Source organism: Aspergillus niger (assembly GCF_000002855.4).
Source record: "Aspergillus niger supercontig An14".
Taxonomy (NCBI): Eukaryota; Fungi; Ascomycota; class Eurotiomycetes; order Eurotiales; family Aspergillaceae; genus Aspergillus; species Aspergillus niger.
The window spans coordinates 204,616-227,811 of record NT_166529.1 but is presented as its reverse complement, the minus strand read 5'-3'; the positions used below and the strand labels follow the sequence as shown (position 1 = coordinate 227,811).

At 50.2% G+C, this 23,196-nt stretch overlaps 9 protein-coding genes across 9 annotated transcripts; 4 read left to right on the top strand and 5 right to left on the bottom strand.

The window, feature by feature from the left end:
- Window positions 1–848: 848 nt before the first annotated feature.
- An14g00800 (uncharacterized protein) lies at window positions 849–3,833 on the bottom strand (the record flags this gene model as incomplete). Its single annotated transcript, XM_001400672.1, has 1 exon — window positions 849–3,833. The coding sequence occupies one exon, from the start codon at window positions 3,831–3,833 to the stop codon at window positions 849–851; it is 2,985 nt and encodes a 994-aa protein (XP_001400709.1).
- A 3,933-nt stretch (window positions 3,834–7,766) lies between these two features.
- Window positions 7,767–8,607, top strand: An14g00790 (hypothetical protein; the record flags this gene model as incomplete). The annotated part of the gene is made up of 3 exons (XM_059744035.1): window positions 7,767–7,931; window positions 8,298–8,344; window positions 8,463–8,607. The coding sequence occupies 3 exons, from the start codon at window positions 7,767–7,769 to the stop codon at window positions 8,605–8,607; spliced, it is 357 nt and encodes a 118-aa protein (XP_059602246.1).
- Window positions 8,608–9,305: 698 nt separating this feature from the next.
- Window positions 9,306–9,862, bottom strand: An14g00780 (uncharacterized protein; the record flags this gene model as incomplete). Its single annotated transcript, XM_001400670.3, has 3 exons — window positions 9,306–9,410; window positions 9,466–9,615; window positions 9,698–9,862. The coding sequence occupies 3 exons, from the start codon at window positions 9,860–9,862 to the stop codon at window positions 9,306–9,308; spliced, it is 420 nt and encodes a 139-aa protein (XP_001400707.1).
- Window positions 9,863–10,718: 856 nt separating this feature from the next.
- An14g00770 (hypothetical protein) lies at window positions 10,719–12,272 on the top strand (the record flags this gene model as incomplete). The annotated part of the gene is made up of 3 exons (XM_059744034.1): window positions 10,719–11,028; window positions 11,123–11,529; window positions 11,703–12,272. 3 exons carry the CDS (start codon window positions 10,719–10,721, stop codon window positions 12,270–12,272), a joined length of 1,287 nt encoding a protein of 428 aa, XP_059602245.1.
- Window positions 12,273–12,595: 323 nt separating this feature from the next.
- On the bottom strand, window positions 12,596–14,785 carry An14g00760 (hypothetical protein; the record flags this gene model as incomplete). Its single annotated transcript, XM_001400668.3, has 1 exon — window positions 12,596–14,785. The coding sequence occupies one exon, from the start codon at window positions 14,783–14,785 to the stop codon at window positions 12,596–12,598; it is 2,190 nt and encodes a 729-aa protein (XP_001400705.3).
- Window positions 14,786–15,221: 436 nt separating this feature from the next.
- On the bottom strand, window positions 15,222–17,286 carry An14g00750 (uncharacterized protein; the record flags this gene model as incomplete). Its single annotated transcript, XM_001400667.1, has 3 exons — window positions 15,222–16,856; window positions 16,908–17,043; window positions 17,186–17,286. 3 exons carry the CDS (start codon window positions 17,284–17,286, stop codon window positions 15,222–15,224), a joined length of 1,872 nt encoding a protein of 623 aa, XP_001400704.1.
- Window positions 17,287–17,806: 520 nt separating this feature from the next.
- On the top strand, window positions 17,807–19,466 carry An14g00740 (uncharacterized protein; the record flags this gene model as incomplete). Its single annotated transcript, XM_001400666.3, has 3 exons — window positions 17,807–17,879; window positions 17,936–19,196; window positions 19,250–19,466. The coding sequence occupies 3 exons, from the start codon at window positions 17,807–17,809 to the stop codon at window positions 19,464–19,466; spliced, it is 1,551 nt and encodes a 516-aa protein (XP_001400703.1).
- A 1,252-nt stretch (window positions 19,467–20,718) lies between these two features.
- An14g00730 (hypothetical protein) lies at window positions 20,719–21,672 on the top strand (the record flags this gene model as incomplete). The annotated part of the gene is made up of 5 exons (XM_059744033.1): window positions 20,719–20,762; window positions 21,011–21,155; window positions 21,187–21,212; window positions 21,551–21,608; window positions 21,661–21,672. The coding sequence occupies 5 exons, from the start codon at window positions 20,719–20,721 to the stop codon at window positions 21,670–21,672; spliced, it is 285 nt and encodes a 94-aa protein (XP_059602244.1).
- A 560-nt stretch (window positions 21,673–22,232) lies between these two features.
- An14g00720 (hypothetical protein) lies at window positions 22,233–22,586 on the bottom strand (the record flags this gene model as incomplete). The annotated part of the gene is made up of 2 exons (XM_059744032.1): window positions 22,233–22,263; window positions 22,438–22,586. The coding sequence occupies 2 exons, from the start codon at window positions 22,584–22,586 to the stop codon at window positions 22,233–22,235; spliced, it is 180 nt and encodes a 59-aa protein (XP_059602243.1).
- Between the last annotated feature and the right edge of the window lie 610 nt (window positions 22,587–23,196).

Below are 23,196 nucleotides of genomic sequence, written 5' to 3'. Positions count from 1 at the left end.
CACAAAACAATCTTGCCTATCTACATACCTACTTCCCTATGGACATCAAACCCAAACAAAAAACTACAAATTTCATCTCTACAAAAGAATCAACCACATTTGAATATTTTCATTCAGCCTAGCCTAGCTTAGCCCAACCCAGCCAGATCAATCCGACCAGCGTGACTTAGGCCAGCTAGTTAGCTTGCATGCTTGCATTTCGATCTACTGAAAAAAGAGGAAATATACATCTGTACACATAGCGAGAAAAAAAGGACGGACAAAGAGGAAAAACAAACACGGGGTAGGAGAGTATAGCACGGCGTTCACTCGTCACAGCAGATACCTACCACCCAATCATTAGGAAAAGCGTAGGGGAGGGGTGAGTTCAGTCAGGAGGAATATGTAGTCCCATCCTGAAGGAAGATGGATGATCATAGGGAGAGGATGAAGAGAAATGATATAAAAAAATGTGAAATGAAGAAGAGTAAAAAAAGTGATTGCGGTGGCAGGTCTTTTTTTCTGTGTCACCATAAGGAGAGTAAGAATGGTATGGATGAAAGGGTAGTGGAAAATGGCACAAAACGTGTGGGGAATAAGAAGAGAAAAAAAAAAAGAAAAGGATATAAATAAACAGACAAATGCCGGGAAAATGAGGACACGATGGCATACAAAGATAAATGTGAATACAGTTGGGAACAAATGGCAACATCAACAACGCTTGGTATGTATTCCACACAGATTAGGGGCTCAAAGCCCCCAACAAGCTCTCTAGAGCGTTGCGTCATGGCTCTGGCTTATATTTTGGCCCTGTCTAGTTATTGAACAAAGTACACGATCCATTGTTTATAGGTGAAATACTGATGGGCTTAGTTCCAGCCGAGCGAATTTTCGGCCATCACCGGTGCACTGATCATCTGAGTGCGGCCAGTGCCCCGGCTGTTTTGACTGTTGCGAGAGAGACGGCCACCCGCGCCGAGGACGGACCCGGCCCCGCGGCCTTCGCTCATCTGGTCGACGCTCGAGGGGGAGCGCTGGTGCAGCTGGCGCTTCTTCCGGTACCGACGCGCAACCCAGAACATACCAGCACCATATGCTGCAGCACCGGCCACAGCACCACATCCGATACCAACGGCGCTAGCCTTGGTTGTACCGGATGAGCTGGTACCAGCATCGCCTTGGTTGTAGCCACTGTCACTGCCATCGCCATCGCCGCTGCTACCACCCGAGCCACCGCTGCTGGACGAGCTGCCACTGGAAGAGCCCGAGTCACCCACCAGAAGAGGAATGGAAGGGTCGATCATGGCCATCAACGTCTTGACCGTCTCGTTAGGCTGCTCGTAGAGCCTCGAGATGGGGTTGTGGAGCATCTTCCGCAGGGTGTCAACATCATCTGAAGGGATGTACATCAGGGCAACGGTAGCAATGTAGCCAGTGCTTGCCGAGTTGTCGTAGGGTTGGAGGTCATACATGACCACGTCAGAGTCATTGAGCTGCAACGCGTAGCCCAGACCCTCCGGAACATACATGAAGATCTGGGAGGAAGACAAGGGCGTTGTGGCCACAAAGCTCCAGCGCAGTTTGCCATTGAATCCGATCTGGACCAAGGTATCGTTGGCTGGCTGATCGGGAAGGCCACCAGAAGGAGAGATTGATCCAGGAAGCTGAGCAGCGGCAGTGCTGGTACTCGAATGGGTAGCCGTGCCCGTGCTCACTGCCGTAGTAGTCGTGGGCTCAACCACGAGAATACTCGACGGCAGATAGTTGTCAGAATCGGAGGTGGTCGTGGTCGGTGTAGGGGTTACAGTCGTCTCAGCGGCCGAGGTGGTCGTCGTGGTGGGTTGTTCAATCGGGGTGGGGGTTTCCTTGCTGGTAGTGGACGGGGCATAGGAAGGCGTCGCAGATGCCAGACTCGAGGACTCCTTGGTGGAAGTAATCAAGGGGATCGAAGAGGCAGGGCCGGAAATGGAGGTATACATAGACGCAGAGCTGGTGCCAGCGGCAGAACCGGAGACGGATCCAGAAGCAGTCGTAGGGAAAAGCCCAGCGGAACCAGAAGCAGATCCGGACACAGATCCAGACGCAGAGCCAGGAGCCGATGTAGGAATAACACCTGCAGATCCCGAAAGGGATCCAGACGCCGACGTAGGGAAAAGTCCTGCCGATCCAGATACAGACCCAGACACCGATGTAGGAATAACACCTGCAGATCCAGAGGCGGAACCGGAAGCCAACGAAGATGCCGATTCAGAAGTGGTTCCAAAAAGACCTGTCGAGGCAGATCCTGAGACGGAAGCTGAAGCAGATTCAGTCGAAGTAGGCATGATGATAATGCCACCACTGACGACAGGAGTCGAGGCACCTGCAGCGGAACTCTGGGTTCCGCTGGAAGCTCCAGGAATCAGAGCCGTGGAAGTGGCCGAGATACCTAGACTAATGCCCGAAGATTCCAAGGAAGCGCCTGAGGATGTGCCTAATAGGCCAGGAACGATATTGACAGATCCAGAAGAGGAGGAGGCAGGCGTAACCACAGGAACACTAACCGAGATGGTAGGGAGGCTCAGAGGGAAAGCACTGGAGTCGGCAGACTCACTTGCACTCTTGCTTGTAGCAGAGGCGGATCCGGTGGAAGTGGTGCTAGTAGGAAAGAGGTCTGAGAGGAAACCGAGCACTCCACCTGACGATGCGGGGGCGGAAGAAGAAGAGGTCACGTCTTCAGACGCAGATGGGATGAGGCTCGAGGACACTGACCCAGTAGCCTGGGTGGCTGCGCCTGACGAGGTGGCCTGGACAGATGTCACCTGGCTCGAGGAGCTCTGAGTTGAAGACTCAGACTTCGAAGTGGACTCCGCCAGAGGGACTTGAGCGGAAGAACTCTGGGCAGATGCGCTCTGGCTGGTGATAAGTTGACTCGAAGTCTCTGCCTTCGAGCTAGCAGTGGCAGGTTCCGATTTCGAAGCCTCGGCCGAAGACTCCGCAGTGGAAGCTGGAGTCGAAGAAGCTGGGCTGGAAGAGCTCTGAGTAGTCGAGTCCTTAGCCGTAGAACTTTCCGAGGTCGTCGAGCCGTCGCTTGTAGAACTCTTGCTTGTGGTAACATCTACGACGACGCCCGCAGAGCTCGAAGCGGGAGCGGGTGTCGCAGAGCTGGACTCGGCTGAGGACGCGGTAGGGCTGGCCGTGGTGGAGGCTGCGCTAGTGCTCGTAGAAGATCCCAAGATACTTGAAATAAAGCTCTCCCAGGACTCAGCCAACGAACTCTGGCTCGATGTAGTGGCTGCTGCTGCTGCCGCTGCTGCCGACGAAGGTGTCTCAGCTTCTGCTGCCGATGAAGAACGAGTCTCTGGTTTCGCCGACGATTCAGACGTAGAAGTGTGCTTCTCGGATTCGGACGTAGACGTATGCTTGTCCGAGTCACTGGTGGTTGAGTCCTTATCGGATGTGGTCGCGCTCGCCGTCGAAGTGGCAGCTGCCGCCGCCGGAGTACTCGCCGCACGCTCAATAGTAGAGCTAGTTGTCGTTGAAGCACCGGGAACGAACGGTGCTGTGCCCACAATAGTATGCGTAACACCATTGGCGTCCACGGAAATGGTCACAGGGACAACAATAACAGCAGGTGAAGGGTCAACGATCGGGCTTGTTTGTTCATTGTCCGAAGTGGGCGCCGACTCATGCGTACTGGTTTCGGACCTGGTGGTCAACTCGATAGGCGTAACAGGCTGGGAGGAAACAAGGGCCGCGGAGCTAACCTCTCGCGCTCCCAAATCCCGTACCTGTCCTGCCTCCCGGGCTGCGACGAGCTCGAGGCCGCCGAAGGACAAGAACGCGGCCAACAACGAAGTCGTGGGCGCAATCATATTGATTCGAATGGTTGGATAACAATAGCAGGCGATAAAGAGTGGTCAGGTGGTCGAAAAGACCGTAACAATGCTGAAATGAATGGACAGAGCGAAGGCTCAGATGGGAACCTCCAAAACCAAATATCCCAAGACACGAAGTATTCAAACGTCAAGGATCAAAGCTAGTCGTCGAAATTGCTGATGCATGGGGTCGGTGGTTGGAATTCGGATAGACTAACCCCCGGGGCTATATAGATGTCCTGTTCCCGGTGTTTTCGTGTGTCCACCTCTCCACGATTTGAACCAGTCGAAGCCAACGTATCTCAATCGGAGGATGGCGCGAGCGATGGCGATATTCCGAATCGATCGACGGCTGGGGATGCAATGATAACGATCGGTAAGCTTCCTGGTATATTGAGTTGAACCGAACAACAACCAGAAATGATGCAGAGATCGCCAAATTAGATCACCAAAAAATTTCCCGAATCAAATGTATCGATAGCGACAAGCTCTAGCAGCGCACTGACAGCTGACGGATGGATGTGCGCGCACCAACGGCGGGAGTTCGGTATAAACAAAGCGGGTTCAAAGAGCGGCAGGGGGGCGTGGTCGATGAGAAACCAACAGCAACCCCTCACGAAAACTACCAGCAAACAAAACAATAACGAGTGTAGAGGCGGTAAGGAGCGAGTGACAAGATCTAAGAAAGGGATGTTAAGTGAGAAAAACGGCCGTGGAGAGGGGGGGGGAGGTGGAGGTGGTAGTGGTAGTGGTAGTGGTGGAGGGGGGTGGGTTGTTATGGTGAACGGCGGTTGGAGGTGGTGGTAGTACCTGGAGAGGGCGCGACCGTGGGAGGGGGATGGGATGCAAGGAGAGAAAGGCTGAGGGTGAATTGGCAAGTCCCAACGGCTCGTTGACGTAGAAAAGGTGTTCGCAGGTGGGCTACGTCAACGAAGCACCGGCGCTGGCGAAGCAAAAACGGGGCGAAGAGAGGGGGAAGAGGAAGAAGGAGGAGGAGGAGGGAGGGAAAGGATGGTAGTAAAGAATGAAAAGAAAGATAGGCGATGCAAAGTGAAGAAGCAGAAGCAGAATAAAAATAAGAATAATAATACCAAAGGAAGGACGGGAAAAATCAAAAAAGGTGGTAGTAATAGGAACAGTAATAATAACAACAGCACTAAAATGAATGAAAGGAGAGTGAGAGGGAAGGGGAGATTACTTTCTGGCTGGCGGTTTAGTTTAGTTTGGCTTAGTTAGTTGGTGTGCCGGTCCGTGTCATCGCCTTTTTTTGGTGAATTTGATTATTTTGGGATTTTGGGACCCGGATTTTTACATTTTGACTTTACTTTACTTTCCTTAGCTCTTACCACCACTGGATTTCCGGGTTGGGCTGTGGGATTTGTGGTTTGGTACCACTGGAAAAAAGGGGGGGAGGAGGGAAGGGAAGGGAAGGGAAAAGGCACGGCAGGGGAAAAACGAGGCACACCAAGCACAGAGGGGGGGGAGAGGTGGGTTTGGGAAGGAAACACGCGGGAAAAGAAAAGGAAAAGGCCGTGGCTACAATGCCAGCCACCCCATGACAAGGCAATTAACCACACGCACCGGGTAGAAAGGTGGGCCCCCTTCTTCGTCCCACCTTCTTGCCGTACGGTATTGTACCTTGGTTGCCGTATCTTCACCTCGCATCCTCATTAGCCCAATTGCACATTTGCTCAGTTAACTGACGACAATGCCCGCAACAACCTGGGGTTGAGCATGTTCCTAGGTCTTTGCTGTTCAATGCTAGAATTGCTGTCGTTGCGTGTCACAGGTTCTGGACTCTCTGCCTACACCTCATACACTGCAAGTCATTGTATCCAGGCTAGAACTTATGTATGGGTGTATTTTACTAATGGCCGAATGAATGAATGGATAGTATGGATGGATGGACAGTGTGTGCGTGTGTGGCCGGAGGAACGTCCCAATGGAGAAGGCATGTACCCATGCCGCGCTGGTCGAAATTCCCCCCATCAAAAGGCACACTAGATACCAAACGATCAATAGTATACGGAGAAGAGAGCTTATTTGGGTGCTGACCATGGCTGCGCTCCGTCTATAGTGCAGTATCTATCTACAACGGCGCATATAAAGACCAAACCCGAACTCGCTACCGCAGGAACTATTGAGAACACCCTCACTCCGAGTGGTTCAGGCCATAGATCGCATGATATACAGTGGACAAAACTATTCTTTGGGAGGTCTAGACGTTGAAAGAGGGGTAGCATGGTGTATTTCGATCGACATACTAGGGTCTCGTCAACCGAACAGATATGGAGCACAAGGTGTCTATCAGGTATCTCCTCTTCACAGATCGGGTACTCCTCCGTGCACCTGTGCAGAGTAGAGGAGAACATTGCAGGGTATATTGTAGGCTGTGGGCTGTAGGCTGTCATATGCCCTGGATGTTTGCTCGAGGCTGGGTTGTTGCCGCAGCATGCAGACGGTGCATAGAGTCAGAAAGACGACGCAGCCTGGCAGTTGCACTTGTAGCTCACGGAGCCGGTATACGATTGGCGAGATGTTAACAAGGTGTCCAGTCATTCCGGGATGTCGCATGAGAATGGCCAGGAAAATTAAACCTATCACAGTCGGCTCGTATGGGGAGATAATGATGGAATGGGGAAAATTGATGCTTAATCTTGAGAATGGATCCTCAAATTTCAGGCATGTAACGGAGGATTCAAGGAGACTTTACTCACTGACTTACCTGGAGTCCTGGACAGGTCGCACAGCGTAAAGTGGCCGGTGAGGGTGGCCAGGGACAATTGCCGATCAGCAGTGGTACGGCGCGCATCGTAATTCCCGCCTCGCACGCCAGCCTCTTCTGCAAAGGGCATAATTCCGTCAAGGTTCGGACCACCACAAGGCCTAGACTGACGGCGTCGTTTTAGTGTGGGTGGTTCCTGGATGGATGTGGGGATAGCCCCGGTGCGTGGTGATACGGGCACCAAACTGAACTGCTGCAGCCTGCTTGACGGGCCGGCAACTGAGCAATAAACAACACCAGGCAAGGATCATCAAAAGAGAGAGAGAAAGAGAGAGAAAATCGCATGGCTTGGTTCGGTTCGCACAGGCGAACAAAAGGGTTTCCCTTTCTCGTAACTTGAATCGGAGGAATGTGATAAGCATGGGGTTATGCACCTGCCAGCCAGGATTATGCGGTCGGGTGCATTTCCTCCTCCTTGAGAAGAAGTATTCAATCAGTGTTTCCTCTCTGCCTAACATTACAGCCAGCAAAGAAACGAAAAGGCAGAAAAAAAAAAAAAAGAAAAAGAAAGTAAGATTATCGATGCCCCTTCCCCTCCCGCCCGCCGGGTTGAGTCAGTCACAATGGTCATCCACCCCCGGCTGTCTCACCATCCCTTCTTCGCCCAAAGTATCCAATACCAGCTGTGCCTCGTACGGAGCCACTACGTATGCACACCAGTCCCATCCATTCTACCGGTATGCAGCAGGCCTTACGATCCAATATTATCCAATATGAGAAACCTGTCAAGCTCCATGACATGAGTTATGTGATGTGCTAAAATGCAGGTAGCACTGCATCATCCAGAATTCTAGTTGCTGCCTCCAGGACAATCTTCTTCCATTCAGAAGCTAGTGGCGGACACTATTGACCTCAGGTCCTTTCGAGAACGTGCTCCATTCCGTTAGTCCTGGGCTAATTTCTTAGCCTACACCCGAAGGATGGGAGGGGGGCTGCTCGACACTCAGACTCCAGCAAGACCCAGCCCGGGTATCACTGAGCGAGGAAGACGATGGAAAGGCATGTTCATGTCTTACACCACGTGCATGCCCAGCGGCGCCAACCGTCGCCAGCAGGGAAAATAAAAAGTTATACTCTCTTTTTGCTTAGCCCGCCAGTCGGTGCTATTTGACAGGGCGGCAATCATCGATCTTTTTTGCCCTGACATGACTGGAATGTCAGAAATGCAAGAGAGTCGCTCACTGTTCACAGCCCCTGCTGGGGCCGCCGTCAGGGCTGAAACAATGGCTCTTTCCATCCCTTCGGTCTCAGAATTGCCACGAACAGAGTCGTACAAAATTCCACAGATCGCGTATTGGCTGAGACTCTTGGTACGACCGAAGACCAGCACAGTCAGAAAGGATTTGCAGGAGCGCCCCATGGTCATTGCTTCTTCGAGTGTTGGATCTCACGAAGAGCATGGCCTGGGGCGATGTGCCACTCTAGAAGGTTGCCGGTCAGAACCGCTTCATCAGCATACGCAGATCGGAAAAGTCAAAGCTTCGATGAGACCCAAGTCCAGATGAGTTCCTCTGTAATATCTACTTGGGGAGTTGGATCGTCGTGCGCCTGAGTTGAGTACAGACAGTAGACATTTTGGTGATACTACTAAGGAAGCTAAGTCAGTGGTAGCACCTACGGAACTCCGTCCGTCCAGCAGTGGCACCATTTTTCGCGTTGCTATTTTAATCCCGTAGGCTGAGTCCGTTCAAAGATCATCTCTGAGTCTAAGCCTTGGACGGACGTAAGACCATACACTGACCATTGTTACTAGGCCATTGTATCTTGAGGACTTCAACAGAGAGGCCCATCACCCATATCTCTATCCTGATTCTATTATATCATATGCTAAATGCGACTAGTTCTGGGAACGGGGGATATGACCCTGAATCTCATGAACCATGGACAAAAGTTGCCAACGATCCAAGGACTGGGAAATTACTTCAAACAGACACTAAGCCTGTTCCTGACTGCTGCCCCACCGTGGTCCTTGGTTCCATTGGCTAGTTGTCGGCTCTTGGCGCGTGCATTACCCCCATGCGGACTAGCCTCGCCCATTTTGAGGCCTGCGATTTCCTCCCACTCCGGCAGATCCAATCCTGGAGACAGTCAGGATGTTCGGATCAGAGCCTGAAAAAACGTCGATCGGTTCAGGAATTGCAATGAACTATCCCTGAATTGCTCCAACTGCAAATCCTGACGGTTCAGCTTCCTACAAGCTCCTACGAAAGGCCTCTCTGAGATGGAGAACTATGCTAATAATAGCGGATCGGTTCTTCCTTGCCATGACCCATTGGAGACTGAATCTGTGCTTTTACCGACCCAGCCGATCTGAGACACAATGGTTCGCTTAGACACGATAGAGGATCCTGCATAGAGCACGGAGGATGGAGTACTTTGTAGCACTAATGATCTTCTAGCATCAGCTATTTGAGCTGCATCCGACAGCCGGCGTGGCATTAGACATAACTAAGCCCAGCTGCCACTCGAATCCATGCATAAAGTCACCGTTGGCATTCCGATTCCTACACGTTAGAAACCGGGCCGGTCGACGGGTAGACTATTCACACCAGGCTCGCCGGTCTATCCGTTGCACCCAGCCGAGACGCAAAGTATATGCACATAAGCAGTGTCTATCTGCATTTGTCCAGTTATGTACTCGCATAGGATCACAGTGGTATCAAGGAACCTGCATTGCTTGCTTCTCACAGACGAGAACCTCGACTCGGCACACCTCTCACCACCCCAACACACTCAATCTCCACATCAGTCCCCATTGGCAATGTCTTGACCGCAACGCATGTACGAGCCTAGGTTCATGAGTAAGTATGCGACTCCGACGGAAGGGAAACGGACGGATCGCACCGGTAACGGATCCTCGAAAAAAGCAGCATAAATTTCATTGACAGCGGCAAAGTCATTCATATCAGCAAGGAATATGTTCATTTTCACGGCATCCTGGAGACTAGAACCGCCTGCTTCAAGGACGGCACCTAGGTTGTTGAGGATTTGTTTCTGGACTCCGTTAGTTGAGCAGCCTTACAATACTCTCTATTTCGGGGAAATGGGGTTATTTATGTAATGAGGAATCTCGTACCGTTCTTTCTTGGATTGAGCCCTCAACCATTTTGCCTGTAGCAGGGTTCACGCCCACCTGCCCGGAGCAGAAGACCATGTCGCCGACGACGATGCCCTGGGAGAGGAATGGCGGTGGGAGAGGGGCCTTTTGGGTACGGATTGGAATCCGGGTTGCTTTGGACATCGTGAATCTGGTAGAAGCTGCAGTTTTCTATTTCTGGCAGTCAAGATGACATATAATGTTTCTTCAAAAGCCAGTGATGCTTCGAAAGATATATATACCTGGGGAAGGGCGGAGGTTGATGATAAGCGGGGAAGTTGGAGGAGTCGCGCTTATCAAGAGTTGCGACCCACCGAGATGTGACTAAGAATGTTGGCGATAATGAGGAGATCATGCCCACCACTGAGATAATATACTGTGACTATCACAGATTATGGATATAGATTCTTCAGGTGTATGATACTACAACATTACTAGGCTAATTCAGTTTGAAAAAGTTGTTTCATGGATCTGGCAGTATCAACCGGTTGGAGACCGCTATACTAACTGTGCCACAACTATATATCTCTCTACAAACATGGATGATGATACTTGCTCTCTTAGAACAACATCTGCACCATCCATCACAACTAGTATTCTACGCTAAGTACATCATGCAAAACGCATCTAGCCACACAATCTCACCAATATAGCTCACCTATGCAATTATAACATAACTAATTACCCCCCAAGCCAGAACACGCCCAATATCCTCCAAATGCACCTCCCACATTCACAGATCTCGTGCAATGCAACTGCCAACTTCTTCATCCTTAAACATCTGAAACGGCTCAGTATCCGCTGAATGTCTCCGCATTCGCAGAGAACACAAACGGAACACGCAGATTCACTCTCACAACACAAGATAGGCCTTGCCATGGCGACTAATCACACCAACAACTCTGATTTTGAGCACTGTCTGTGCTACAAGATGCAGAAAGGTTCCTCTCCTTCTTCTTATCCTCATATTCCTTCTCTGCGTTCGTGAACCCCGGTGATCATGGATCCCGGGGCTGTGCAGAAAAGGCTTGCCCAAGCAGCCGTGAAGCTTTACAAAGCTAGGAAGGAGCTTAAGAGGTACAAGGCCGCGAAGAAGATAGTTGAAGAACAAGAAGCGGAAGCAGCCGAAAAAGCAGAGACTACCGAGTATATCAGGCGGCCAACCTTCTCCATCCTGGAAACCATTCTCGAGGTTTCAGAGGTAAAGACAGTTGATATCGAAGTCCACGGCATGAAAGCCAAGTTTTATCTAAGCCGTCCCGACGAAGACATCGTGCCTCTGCGGTACCTTAAGAAAGCAGACACTGACAGTGAGCCTATATACCTATTCTAGCTCATTCGACACTATCCTCCTTATGGAGTAGGCGAATCAAGTCTGAAGGAACAAGACTAACTCAGAACTAGAGATCGTCCATCGCGCAGTATGGATCTTCAGCAAAGCCAAGGATGGACGTCAAGTCAATCAAGATAAATGGCCTACCCTCGAGACCGTTTTCTTCGATGTCTTCCATAACCTCAAGAATTCTCCTCAGTGGGATAAGGCACTTTTTGATGACGATAAAGGAAGTACTGCCACCTGTCCACCAAACACTGATTTCAGACTGGCACGCTTCAACCAGGACAACGTACTCCATGCTCTTATATCCGAGCTGTTCTTCAATGTGGATGTCATGCACCCAACCTCCAAGCCTATGCTCTGGTTTCACCTTCAGTACGTAACAACATCAACCCTGAAAGACCCTACACAACCACCATCCACTAACGCATCATCCTCTTCCAACCAGTCCGAAAGTCATGGGAGAAACTTTAGAGTATTGGACCGGATACAAAGAGAAACGTCATGACGGACCCTGTTCCTCCGGCCGGATTGTCGTCGAATACTACCCGGACGCCATGTTCGCACGCACCGTTCTGCCAGTCGCAACTGTATAGTCTCCTCCCAATCCTCCCCTGAAAGACCAATCCACTAACAAACCCCCCACAGACTCTAACCGACAACCAACCTCTCGACAAAGCCCTATGTCAAAACTTCCAACTGCACCTCGGTCAACTCCTGACCAACCTCCACCACCTCCACATCAACAAATACTGCCTTCCAGACCAAGAAGTCTTCCTCATCAACCTCCACGGAAGCAGACTTCACGTTCAACGGGCCGTTTTCCCAAGTCCTAAGATCTCCCGGATCTACTGCAAAAAATACAAACCCGCCGATCCCAAAAGTGAACTGCACACCTTCCGGGCTGGAGACACCACCCGCCGCTACACTGAGCAAGATCTGGAATATGACATAGATCAACTCGACTGGCTACACACCCTCCGAGAAGACAATAATGAGGCTCCGGACGAAGAAGATAAGCCCGTGATCCGCGTGCTCGCGAGCCAGGAATATGATCTTTGGACCAGGAGCGGCTGGCATGCGGCGTTGAAATTGTTGGCTGGCTTGAATCGTTATTTGATGGGGGGCCGCGCCAAGTGTGGTGTCATGCAGAACATGTTCGAGAAGTTTCCGATTGCTGAGTCTCCCCCTAAAGAGTCGTCTGCGGCCAAGAGCTGAGGGATGAATGGTGGCTGTGGTGGGATGATGCTCGGTGTTGATCTTTGTCCTTCGATTTTTATTTTCTTTCGGTACTCTTTCTTTCTCCATACGTTGCCTTTGCTTGCTCGTTGCTTTCATCTTTCTTTCACATTCTACCCATACGAAATTGATGTTACGCATAGCGGGACAATGGCGTTAATGGAGCAGATAGCGTAGCTTAGTTGAATGGAGATTATGACTCTAGTTACAGAGAGGAGAAGCACTACATAGTACATACTCGTCATTTCCATGGCGAAAACCAGCACAAATAATCATACAAGCTTGTGCGAAAACAGCCTATTTCAGTCTCCATGGCGCCGCTCAGACTCAAAGGCCGTAAAAGCATCGATACCCCGACCATCCTGTCCTCCCGTGCGGAAGTATTCGACTACAACACTTATGGCGTAGCATGTCCCCGCAGTAGCCACGCCACTGAACAGCATCCTGCGCAAAGCTTGGCCAACTCTGGATTGGCCTTTCGAAGAAGAGTAAGAAGATCCTTGAGCTTGCGAAGTCCCGTCTGACAATTGGACCTCATGATCAGGAGCTTGGCTGGAGATATGCTCCTGCGACAGCTGGATAGGTGATGTAGACTGTTTCAGAGCTCCGTTGTTCTGGCCGTCAGGGCTTGTTTCGATCTTGTCTGCGGCCTTAGAAGGGGCGTTGTCATGTACAGAACTGCTGGCTTTCCTGAATACAAGAATATCTCCACCACCGGACACAATCTCGTAGCCATCGGTACGCATTCTTGCAAAATGGGGCAGGAATTTGGCAGGGGCGTTCAGGCGACCTAGAATTTCTGCCGGGTGAATGGTCTCGTCTGAAGCATGAAAAGATGAGCTTGTCTCCGCTTCGTTTACTTGAAGGGTTGAGGGATCGTAGGCAAGGACTCGATAGGTTTCAGTTGATGGGCTGTCAGCGAGCGGCTGCTCAATGATAGCAGTTTGATCGAAGCGTTGGGCAGATCCCTGCTCTCTGGCCTGGAGTACCTGGGAAGGTTCTCGACTTTCTGCAGTTTGTTGATCGGGCTGTACACCAATATCTGATACCTCTGGCCTGTCTGCGCCTACAGTCTCATGCTTTTGAAACTTGCTTCGAACGCTTTGAGCATCGATGTCACCAGCTGGATCGACAAATGAATCGAACCTATCGTCCAAAGATTGGCGAATTTGCTTTTCAATCTCAGGGTCAATACTGGGCCTGGCCAAGTAATGGGAACGGATATCACTAGCACTGAGGATGTCTAGATCCTCGTCCCTCTCAGCTTGCACCCTTTCCTGTTCTTGTGCTGTACTTAAAGTGCTTCCAGGCGCATCTGGAGGTCTCATCAAGACCTCATGGCTTTGCTGGTCTCCAAACGGGCGGCTATTGACTGGTGCTTCTAGGTGATCATAGGTGCCGCCATTAGTGTATTCTCCTTGAGGCTTAGGTTGATCGGCCATGATCGCTTCTGAGAGACCGTTGACTTTCTCAGCAACATCTCTCTGGTCTTTCAAAGCATCGATTGATGGCTCCAAAGCTTTGTAGCGAGCTTCTGTTGGTGGATCCGATTTCAGTACCTCAGGAGCTTGGTAGGGTTCATCCGCGACTGGCACCGCCTCAACACCTTGATGCGATCTTTCTTCTGCCCTTTCATTTCCTGATACTGTCGCCGACTTAGATTCTATGGCTGATCTTTCAAAGGGCGATAGATAGCCAGTAGGTCCAGAATGAGGCTTTTGGCTCCCGACCGATGCATCAATATCGCTTCCACGAAAACCCTCCTCTGTAGCGACGGGCTGCTCAGTGCCTTTGGGTATCATACGGCCACTAACAGGGTCGAATTCGTAGCTTGGTCGATTAATCCCTGATACAACCTCGTCTGAAGATGGAACCCCACCACCCATCTTTGAATTTGGCTTCTTGGGTGATTCCGAAGAGTCCTTCGAGGCCGCAGCAGTGGCCTTCGGACGTGCTGTCGTATCCATGGTACTTTCCGACTTGCCAAGACCTAGAAATGAACGACAGAGGGAGGTAAATGCGTTATCGAGCTTCTCAAATGAGCTGAATGGCTGTAGCCTTCTTCCGAACAGTGCTGCGTATGGATCATTATCAATCTCTCTCTTGATCTGGTCCATTCTGTCCTTGATGCGGGACCTTTCGGCTTCCCAAAAATCACCCTTGATACCACTTCGATGGTCAAATTGAAAAGGTTTATCTCGATCATAGCCCGGTCCGAAACCTCGAAACCACCACGGATGATGACTTTCGTACACGTTCGCTTTCCGCGGGCGTGCGGGCTTTTCACGAAGCTTCGACAGGCAATATCGTCGGTGTCTATCCATCTGCTTTTCCAGATAGTCGTAATTTATTCTCTCGCCTGGACCCCGCCATAAGTGACGGCGTTGGTAGGAGGACCTTAGAAGTCGTGATGATGCGAAAAGTACGGCTCGAGAGTGAGTTACGGACCGTTTGACGGCCCTGATATCTGAAACTGCACTCGGGTAGACCATGGTTGAGGTTCGCAAGGGCCCTGCCTGAAGTATATAAGCTAGAATGAAAGGACGCTTAGCAGGGGGCGATGAAGCTCTTCGACCACGACGTCAGACCGGATTCGGACGGCCACAGGAGCTGTCTTCCGTTACATCACAGGGAACGATTAGTGGTTGGGAGGGCCGCTACAAGGACAGTAACCACAGACTAAGACTTTTACCTGAGAGACAACTAATAGAATTATTGGAAAGCGAGCTAGAAATACTGACGAACGAAGCATGAGTGTGAGCTGGAAGTGCAAGGGAGAGAGAGAGTTGGCAGCTGATAAGGCGGCGAGAGCTCCGATAAGCCAATCACGGGGCAAACGCGGGGTTGTCGGTCTGTATTCATGCCTCAGGCATTCAAAACAGGTAGATCATTATATAGTGGATTTCTTATTCAAAATGCCCGTCATCTCTATATATCACGGTTGTCTATGCTAACTTTTGCAAGTCCTAGATCATCCACTTCCTGCTGGCCTGGGTCAGATGCAATATAATTGAACCAAAACCGTAGCCCCTCAATACCCTGTTCTCTGCAAAGAACACCCTTGTCCTCTGCCATCTCCAACTCCTCTGCTGCAACGCCTACACTCCATTTGAATCGCTGTGCCGCCTCCTGTGCGGTCACGGCACGTCCAAACAGACGCCAGTCCCAGGCTACCGGTTCCGTGGGTGGCACCTGACGGAGCTCTGCCATCCAGTCTAGCAGCTGCTGAAGGGTCTTCTCATCAGTCCAGTCGTATCGCTGAACAACGAGCAGTCCACTCTTGAAACGTCGCAGACGGACTGGCAACTTCAATTTCTCCCATAGCTCTGCAGCCTTCTGGAAGTCCGAAGGACTGACGAGCTCGACCCCGTTCCGGGATCGGTTGAAGATTGCCCACAAGTCGATAAGACTGATAATCCCGCCTTCCTTCTGTAGTATGCCCTTACGATCATCGGTAAGATATTCGGCCAGATTCCGGGACAACTCCGACAGATATAGGCTCTCCGCCCCGGAACCGAGCATATCTTTCGTCGTCACCATACCCAACGCCGCCGCCGATTCTGAAAGGACTGCGCTGGTTTCAGCGGAGCTTTCGTCACTAGCCATCCCCGACTCGCGGGCTAGCGTCTCAGCAAGCGCAACAATGTGTTTGGCAGATGCCATAAGAGCCTCGAGATCCTCGAAAGCATTGCCAATGACGAGCTCATTGTTCTTACGAGCCTCAAGGCCTCGTCGCTCAAGGCCCGCAATGCCAACTCCCGGTGAGCGGGGTAGGGATGCTCCAGGGCCGTTCGGTGGTGTAGGCACGGCCAAGCCTTGTACTTCAGAGCTTGATTGCGATGGTTGCTGTGGCACAGGCGGAGCATTGTAGAGCAGCCATTTCCTCTGAATCAAGGCGCCCTTCAATCTCTCATGAAATATCTTTTCGCCGCCTCCACGGAAAGACAATTTCATGCTATCCTTGATTTGCTTGCTCTTTATATTACCCTGGTCAAAAACAGGTGCTGGGGATTCTGCACGGTAGTGATCGCCATTGGTGACCTTAAGAATATTTGAAGAGACCAAGGAAGCTCCACACATCTCACATTCAATGAGTGACGGGTGGTTGACAAATGTGCAGCGAGGACATGACACTTGGGCGCCATTTTGTGGAGCTATTAGGTTCTTGGAGTTATTACTCTCAAGCGAGGATTCGTGCCCGGGTTGAGAGGTGGGTGGTGTCGCCACAGAGCTCTCACGACTGGTTGCAGCAGTAATTGCAGCCTTGAGGATCGTTGCGAAAGGGGGTTTGATACCACATGCTAGACAAGGAGGTATAGGCGTGGACGCGGTAGCGGTGGACGGGTCGAAATTGGAAGGCACGGGATTGGAGAAGCTGCATATAGGACATACCCATGTCGCATTCACAGGTGGAGGAAGCCCCGCGCTAGGATGGTGCACAGACTTTGGGGTCAGAGGTGACTGCGATCGAGAGGGACTTGCGCCAGCGTTTTTCGACCGGTCGATGTTCTTCAGTGGCTTAGGATACACCGTGATCTTTGGAGAGGACTTCCAGAAGCTTGCCTGAAATAATTTAGATTTCAGGTCGATTTGCATGATTAGACTAGAACGTACTTGATACTCTGTTCTATCGATATCCTTGAGGTCAATGCCAACTGAGTATTTCCGTGGCTCATCAACTGCTACATAACAGACACGATGCGAGGTCAGATAGGCATGGCCATTCTGATAATTGGGGATTTTATATTTTCTGATCATGCAAGAGACATTAGAAGTCAGCAATTGAGAAGATATATACTGAGTCACTAAGGCTCGGTTCCAGAAAAAGTGTAATGGACCCAAGCATGGCGAGACCACCGATGCAGCAGGTGAAGTAATAACCGGCTACTCACCCTTCGTACAACCCCACCGCATCCTGGACAAAGAGTAAGGTCTCGTCGGGCAACAGCGAGGGGCGAAGCGCAGTTGTCAGATCCAAAGGCTTGAAGAACATCTAGTAAAACCAAGCAGCATCTCTTCACGATGGAGAGGGTGAAGAGGGGCAGAGTATACGAAAGCGAGATGCCTTGGCGCTGGTTGTATTGCTCGTTATCAGTCAGATCGACGTGCTGATGTAATATTTCCATATATAGTAGGCGGTAGGCTGTCTCCATGCCAAGACGAAATCTCCGCCACCGAGACAGGTCAAGTTATCCAAGCGTCAACTAAGCGAGTCTCCCTCTCTCTCCGCTCATTATCGTTATTCTCTCACCCCAAAGCCTGGAGAACGAACCCCTGTGGATACTTGCATATCATCTTGTCTCTTCTCCCCTTAGAAACAGACCGACCGATCTCACTTTTCTCTTACATTCAGTGATACCTACTCGGCTCTGTTGGTGTAGGAATATGTTCTGACTGGCCCGGAACAAATCATCCGTAGTTAATACCTCTCTTTTCTGATTATCATCACTCTTCGCATTTCTTTATTGTCTCTTTTTGCACTGGTCCTTAATTTAGATCATCATTTCTTCATCATGAGCTCCGGCATCCCACCGTGGCGTGTTGCGGCTTCAGCCACCGCTACCACCTCAATTCACTCTGGCCATGGTATGCTTCTGTTCCCGCCCGTGATCTTTGTTCAGACTTGACTAACGTGGCAGTAGTGGCCCCAGCTTATATCCCAGTGCAAGCACGCCGTAGTATCGCGCCCACAAAAGCCACGAACCCCGGTCCTTCACCTACAACCCCGACGACGTCTACCGATGCCGCCACCCGCAAACGAGTAGAATTCCCAGAAGCTGTCCGCAAATATGTGCAACGCAGCTTTGCGCCCGAAAACCGCCTTTCCGGGGTCGAACGGAGTGAGATGGAGGCGAAACTCAAGTCGGTCATCACAGAGGCAGCAGAGGGTAACATGCTTGACAAGATCGACTGGGAAACCCTGCCTCTGCCGCAGGTCATGGTTCAAAATGACCGCAACATGGTGCTCGCCAGCCCAGGTGTCTCGACTTGGGCCGCATTTGGGACACTTTCGCCGAAGAAGTCGAGCACCCCGTTGGTCGACCTATCGAAAAAGAGGAAATCGGTGGAGTACCACGGAGACGCGAGCAGCTGTCCACCATGGAGACAAACTAACAACCAGAATGCCTTTGAAGACCGAGTCACTTATCCTTCCACAGACAAGCGGCAGAAGATGGACAGTAAGAACCCAAGTAAGTCAAAAGCTAATCTGGAGATGCGGAGGAAACGTTTCGAGGACGCACAAGGACGACATGGATCTTCACCCTCTTCCCGCGGTGCATCACCGACCCCCAATGCAAACCAAGGCCCTGTTGTCGGAAGGTGCCAGGAGCTCGAGAAGAATTACTTCCGCCTGACTTCTGCACCGAATCCGGATACCGTCCGTCCCTTGCCGGTCTTGATGAAAACATTAGACCTACTGAAGAAGAAATGGAAAAAGGACAACAACTATGGCTATATTTGTGACCAGTTCAAATCCCTCCGTCAAGATTTGACTGTGCAGCATATCAGGAACGAATTCACTGTCAGCGTCTATGAAATCCATGCCCGGATTGCCCTAGAGAAAGGTGACCTTGGTGAGTATAATCAGTGCCAGACTCAGCTACGAGCGTTGTACGCACAGCAACTTGGCGGTCATCCTACGGAGTTCAAGGCCTATCGTATCCTCTACTTCATCCATACCCGCAACTGGACGGCCATGAACGATGCCTTGGCCGATCTAACTGCAGCAGACAAACGGGATCTTGCTGTGAAACATGCGTTGGATGTCCGTTCCGCTCTTGCTCTTGGGAACTATCACCGTTTCTTCCAGCTTTATCTCGATACCCCGAATATGGGTGCTTATCTAATGGACATGTTCGTGGATCGTGAGCGACTTTCTGCACTCGCAGCAATTTGTAAAGCGTAAGTATTTGTGCAGACTTTACATGTGACGCCCGCTAACTTTGGCAACACAGATACAAACCCGATGTAAACATCCGTTTTATTACTGAAGAACTTGGTTTCGAGTCCGACGAGCAGAGCGCACGCTTTATTTTGGACCATACTTCGGAGGACCTCCTCCAAGAGAAAGATGGCGTGGTGAGACTGCTTACGGGTGGCAGGGCCGGCCAACTCTTCGAAGGAGCCAAGGCCGAGGCCCACCGAATTGTCGATATCAAGGGACAGATCTAAGTTCTGTATCTCTCGCTCTTACTTTCTTTTTCTTTCCTCTTTGCAACCTGCGGTTTCACTTTCACCTTCCGACTCCCTCGTCACCATTCTGGATATTTCTAGCACACCCTAGCTTTCCCTATTCTGTTCGTTTCTTCAGGGCGCTTGGAGTTCTGTTCATTCTGTTTCCTTGCCCCCGGCATTAGAGGCGTCCTGCATTAACCGCTTGCGATCTATACCCATTTTGGCTTGAGGAGGATTGGTTGTACACAGAATAAAAAGTCGATGGATGGAAGGCAGAAGTGGGTATAAGGGAAGGCGTGTAACGTCTGTCTGATAATATTTCGGTAGCGCAGCTTCAATACAATGATCATTGTGAATTTCAAAACATATCAAGTATGGGCAGCAGCCCATTGGACCCACCACGGCGACAAATGATACATAGTCTGTCTATCCAGTAGGGGATCAGAAACCGTCATTCATTATTACCATACCCAGTGCGCGAATTTCATCCCCTCTTAACCTTATAACCTCCCCTCAATCCAATAGCATCATACCACTACCTTAAACATCAGACACATCCATCCATCCAAACATTATGTATCCAACAGGACACACCACCACAATGGACCCACAATGAGGGGTAAGCCAAAGAGTCGAGAAGTAGGTACCCCGCAATTCATCAACAAGTGAGATGAGGTCAAGTTACATGAATAAAGCAAGTCGACCGTTAGAGGAAGATCTACAGTGATAAGTCAACAATAACCATGTATGTATCTACTATCTGTCTGTCTACCCTCGTACATACATGGCACTATGCTGAACACAGTTTAATTCATCTGACGAGTCGATCTCGATCTCCCCCCCCGTCCTAAATAGTCCCCTCCCCACCGGTCTAGACCCGTACTTTGGTTCTTCCCACTAGTACTTCCACACTAACTATACTGTAGTCGTGACTACGCATATACTTTCCAACCTAAGTAGGTCCTCAGGTACTAGATAACCGTTATCCGGTGGTGGCAAAGCTTGGAAGACAAGACAAGACGAGACGGAAATCAAACCCGACGGTGGGCGCATCTTGCGTTTCCGTTGATGATCTGCTGTAGATCGATTTCGATCATCGCGAGTCAGTGTCCCCCGGATAACGTATGAGGTACTAGTAATATTAGTTACTTACTACTACTTCCTGACTTGATTTAAATTGGAGAAGGGGAAGGGAAGGGGATGGTGCATATGACGTCTGGAGAATGATATATCAGATTTGCAGGGCGATATGGGCATCTGCACGAGGCTGAAGACGGCATATGTTTTAGGGTGGTAGGTGTTGTTGGATTCGTCGAATGAGGTTTTGTTTCATCCTCTGTTTCATGGTCTATAGTACTGTTGACTGAAACATGGTGATTATAGTTGAGTTGCAGTAGTAGTAGTACTTTTATTATGGTGGTGCGGGGTTCAGGTTGATTCGCTACACACAATAGTACATCGGATCATGATTTATGGATCGTGCTTCACATTCACATTTATGGGCTTTGTGGCACAAAGTACAATCAGCTTGTGTGTTTTAGCTCAGCTACAAAGGACTTTGTACTGCACTTAGCTGGCTGGTGGGCTCGATGGATCGATCAATTTTATCCACCCACATCCCGAGTGGCGAATGATAGATCAGTGGTGCGCTTATTCGTTCCAGCTATCTCCTTAGAAACTTTTATAGTAAGTACTTTGTGTAGTTAAGCTGCTGCAGCGTGCCTCGACTACTGTATCTAGTTAGTAAGTAGCTAGCTTTATCTCTGTCGGCTACTAACGGTAGAGGGATAGACTGAAATTCTATGGTGTGGTGTGGCGTTCACTTCAGCTTTTCCATCTCCGCATTAGTTTTCCTTCTTTTCCTTTTTCTTGTTCTTATACTCGCATATACGAGCAATAACCTTATGCGGACGGCAGTCTGTGTTTAAGCCCGGTTAGGGATTTGACTGGGTGCTGTGACTGAGCTGTCTGGTCAAGTACTACTTACCTGCAAGGGTGGTGTGTCTGTGAATATGGATGAGGTGCAGGGTGTACAAGGTTTTAAGAAGTGACTTAGGTTATGGATCTAGATGATTATGTAGTAGAGGAATTGCCTTGGAAAATCCATGTCATACTCTGCAGCCGTGGTATGCCACTACTGTAGGTACTGAATGAGCGAAAGATCGCGTGCATACTATATCTGCTTTCGTAGATACGAAAATGAATATTTGAGGCTGCATGTCAAGTACTTGACCTTTGAAAAATTACCAGTCTAAGGCTTAGCGCTTCGAAAGAGCTCAGTCGTCCCTTGCAGCCTCGGTCATATTGGAAGAAAAAAGTGCGGAGATATACCTCTGCCTTGCCAACTAGCATTTGGGTTACAGTATGGTTGGGATCCAAACTAATCCATCTTGAGGCGGAACTCCGGGGGGTTCTCTTTCAGACCCGATAATCCTCCATGTAGACTAAATGGAGAAGAGACCCTTTGCCGATCCAAACAGATTGGAAATTGTGTAGCAAATGTAGAGCTGCGTTGGGTGACTGAATTGGGTAAAATCCAGGCATGCAACCATGGATGCGCTCCCAGCCTAAGTACCTTTTTTCCCCGTCCGAGCTCCTTTGCAGAGTTTCAGGCTCGGAGGTACATCGAAACGAGGAAAGTGATTGCCCAGGAGAAGGGTAAATTAGGAAATATTTAAAAATTGGGAGCAGTCCGTTCTTTTCCACTTCCCCCTTCTCCGCTTAGTAAAAATAAGATTATGAAGTCGTCCGGGTTAATTTAACTCAGCTACGATTATCGAACAAGTCTAGATACCTATAGAATTGGCTACAAACTAGTTATTTAAAACTAGTTGACACCTGAATCACCCGGCAGTTGGCAGCCCTCCGTTAATTAAAAAGAAGCGCACACAGACCACACGAGTGTGGTGTGTGGTGTGTGTGGTGGGTTGTGTGTGGATGGGCAAACTCGGTGGGAACCCACACACACCTTTTTCCTTGCCCACCCGAGCAGCCCAATGACCATTCCTGCCTTGTCCGTCGCAACTCAGGTACGCTGGACCGGGGCCACTTGTGGCCCATACACAGTACGTACTGTCTCCTGCAGAATCTGGGACACACACACAGGATGCGAGCCATGGTTGTTTGGTTTCCTAGTCTGTTCGGCTGATTCTTATCGTCTATCGATCGGGCGGGTTTCCAGCTGGACGGTGCCGGCCTTCTATACCACTCCCGGTTTAATGCGACGGGGGGAAAGGGAATGAATGGGAAGGGGGGTGGGTTCACTGCTGCCCAACTGCGCCCAGGGGGGTGAAAAGTGAAAAGGGAAGGGAAGTGAATGAACCCACTGTAGTCTAACAAACTAAAGGGAAAGGGGAAAATCATAATCAAGGAATAAAATCACCAAGTAACTAACTAACTAACAAGAAGAGGGAAAAGAGTCAGGGATGACACTACCAGCAGGGCTGGAAGCAGAAACGAACTAAGGAGTCTCAGCTAAGTATTCTAGTCCTTTAGCAGCCAACCAGGGTGGACATTGACCGTCATACCTTACGCGGTGCATCCATGCAGACGGCCGGGGAGCAGCTCCCGGTCTGCTGGTTGACTGGTGAATCGACTAAATAAAGGATTTTTAGGCACACAACCACCTGCTTTGGCGTCGAAGCTGAAGGATTTGACATTGGTGCGTGAGAAAAGGAAAATGAAAAATCTCTCAAATCTTGGGTTTGTGTGTCTGGATAGGGTGTGC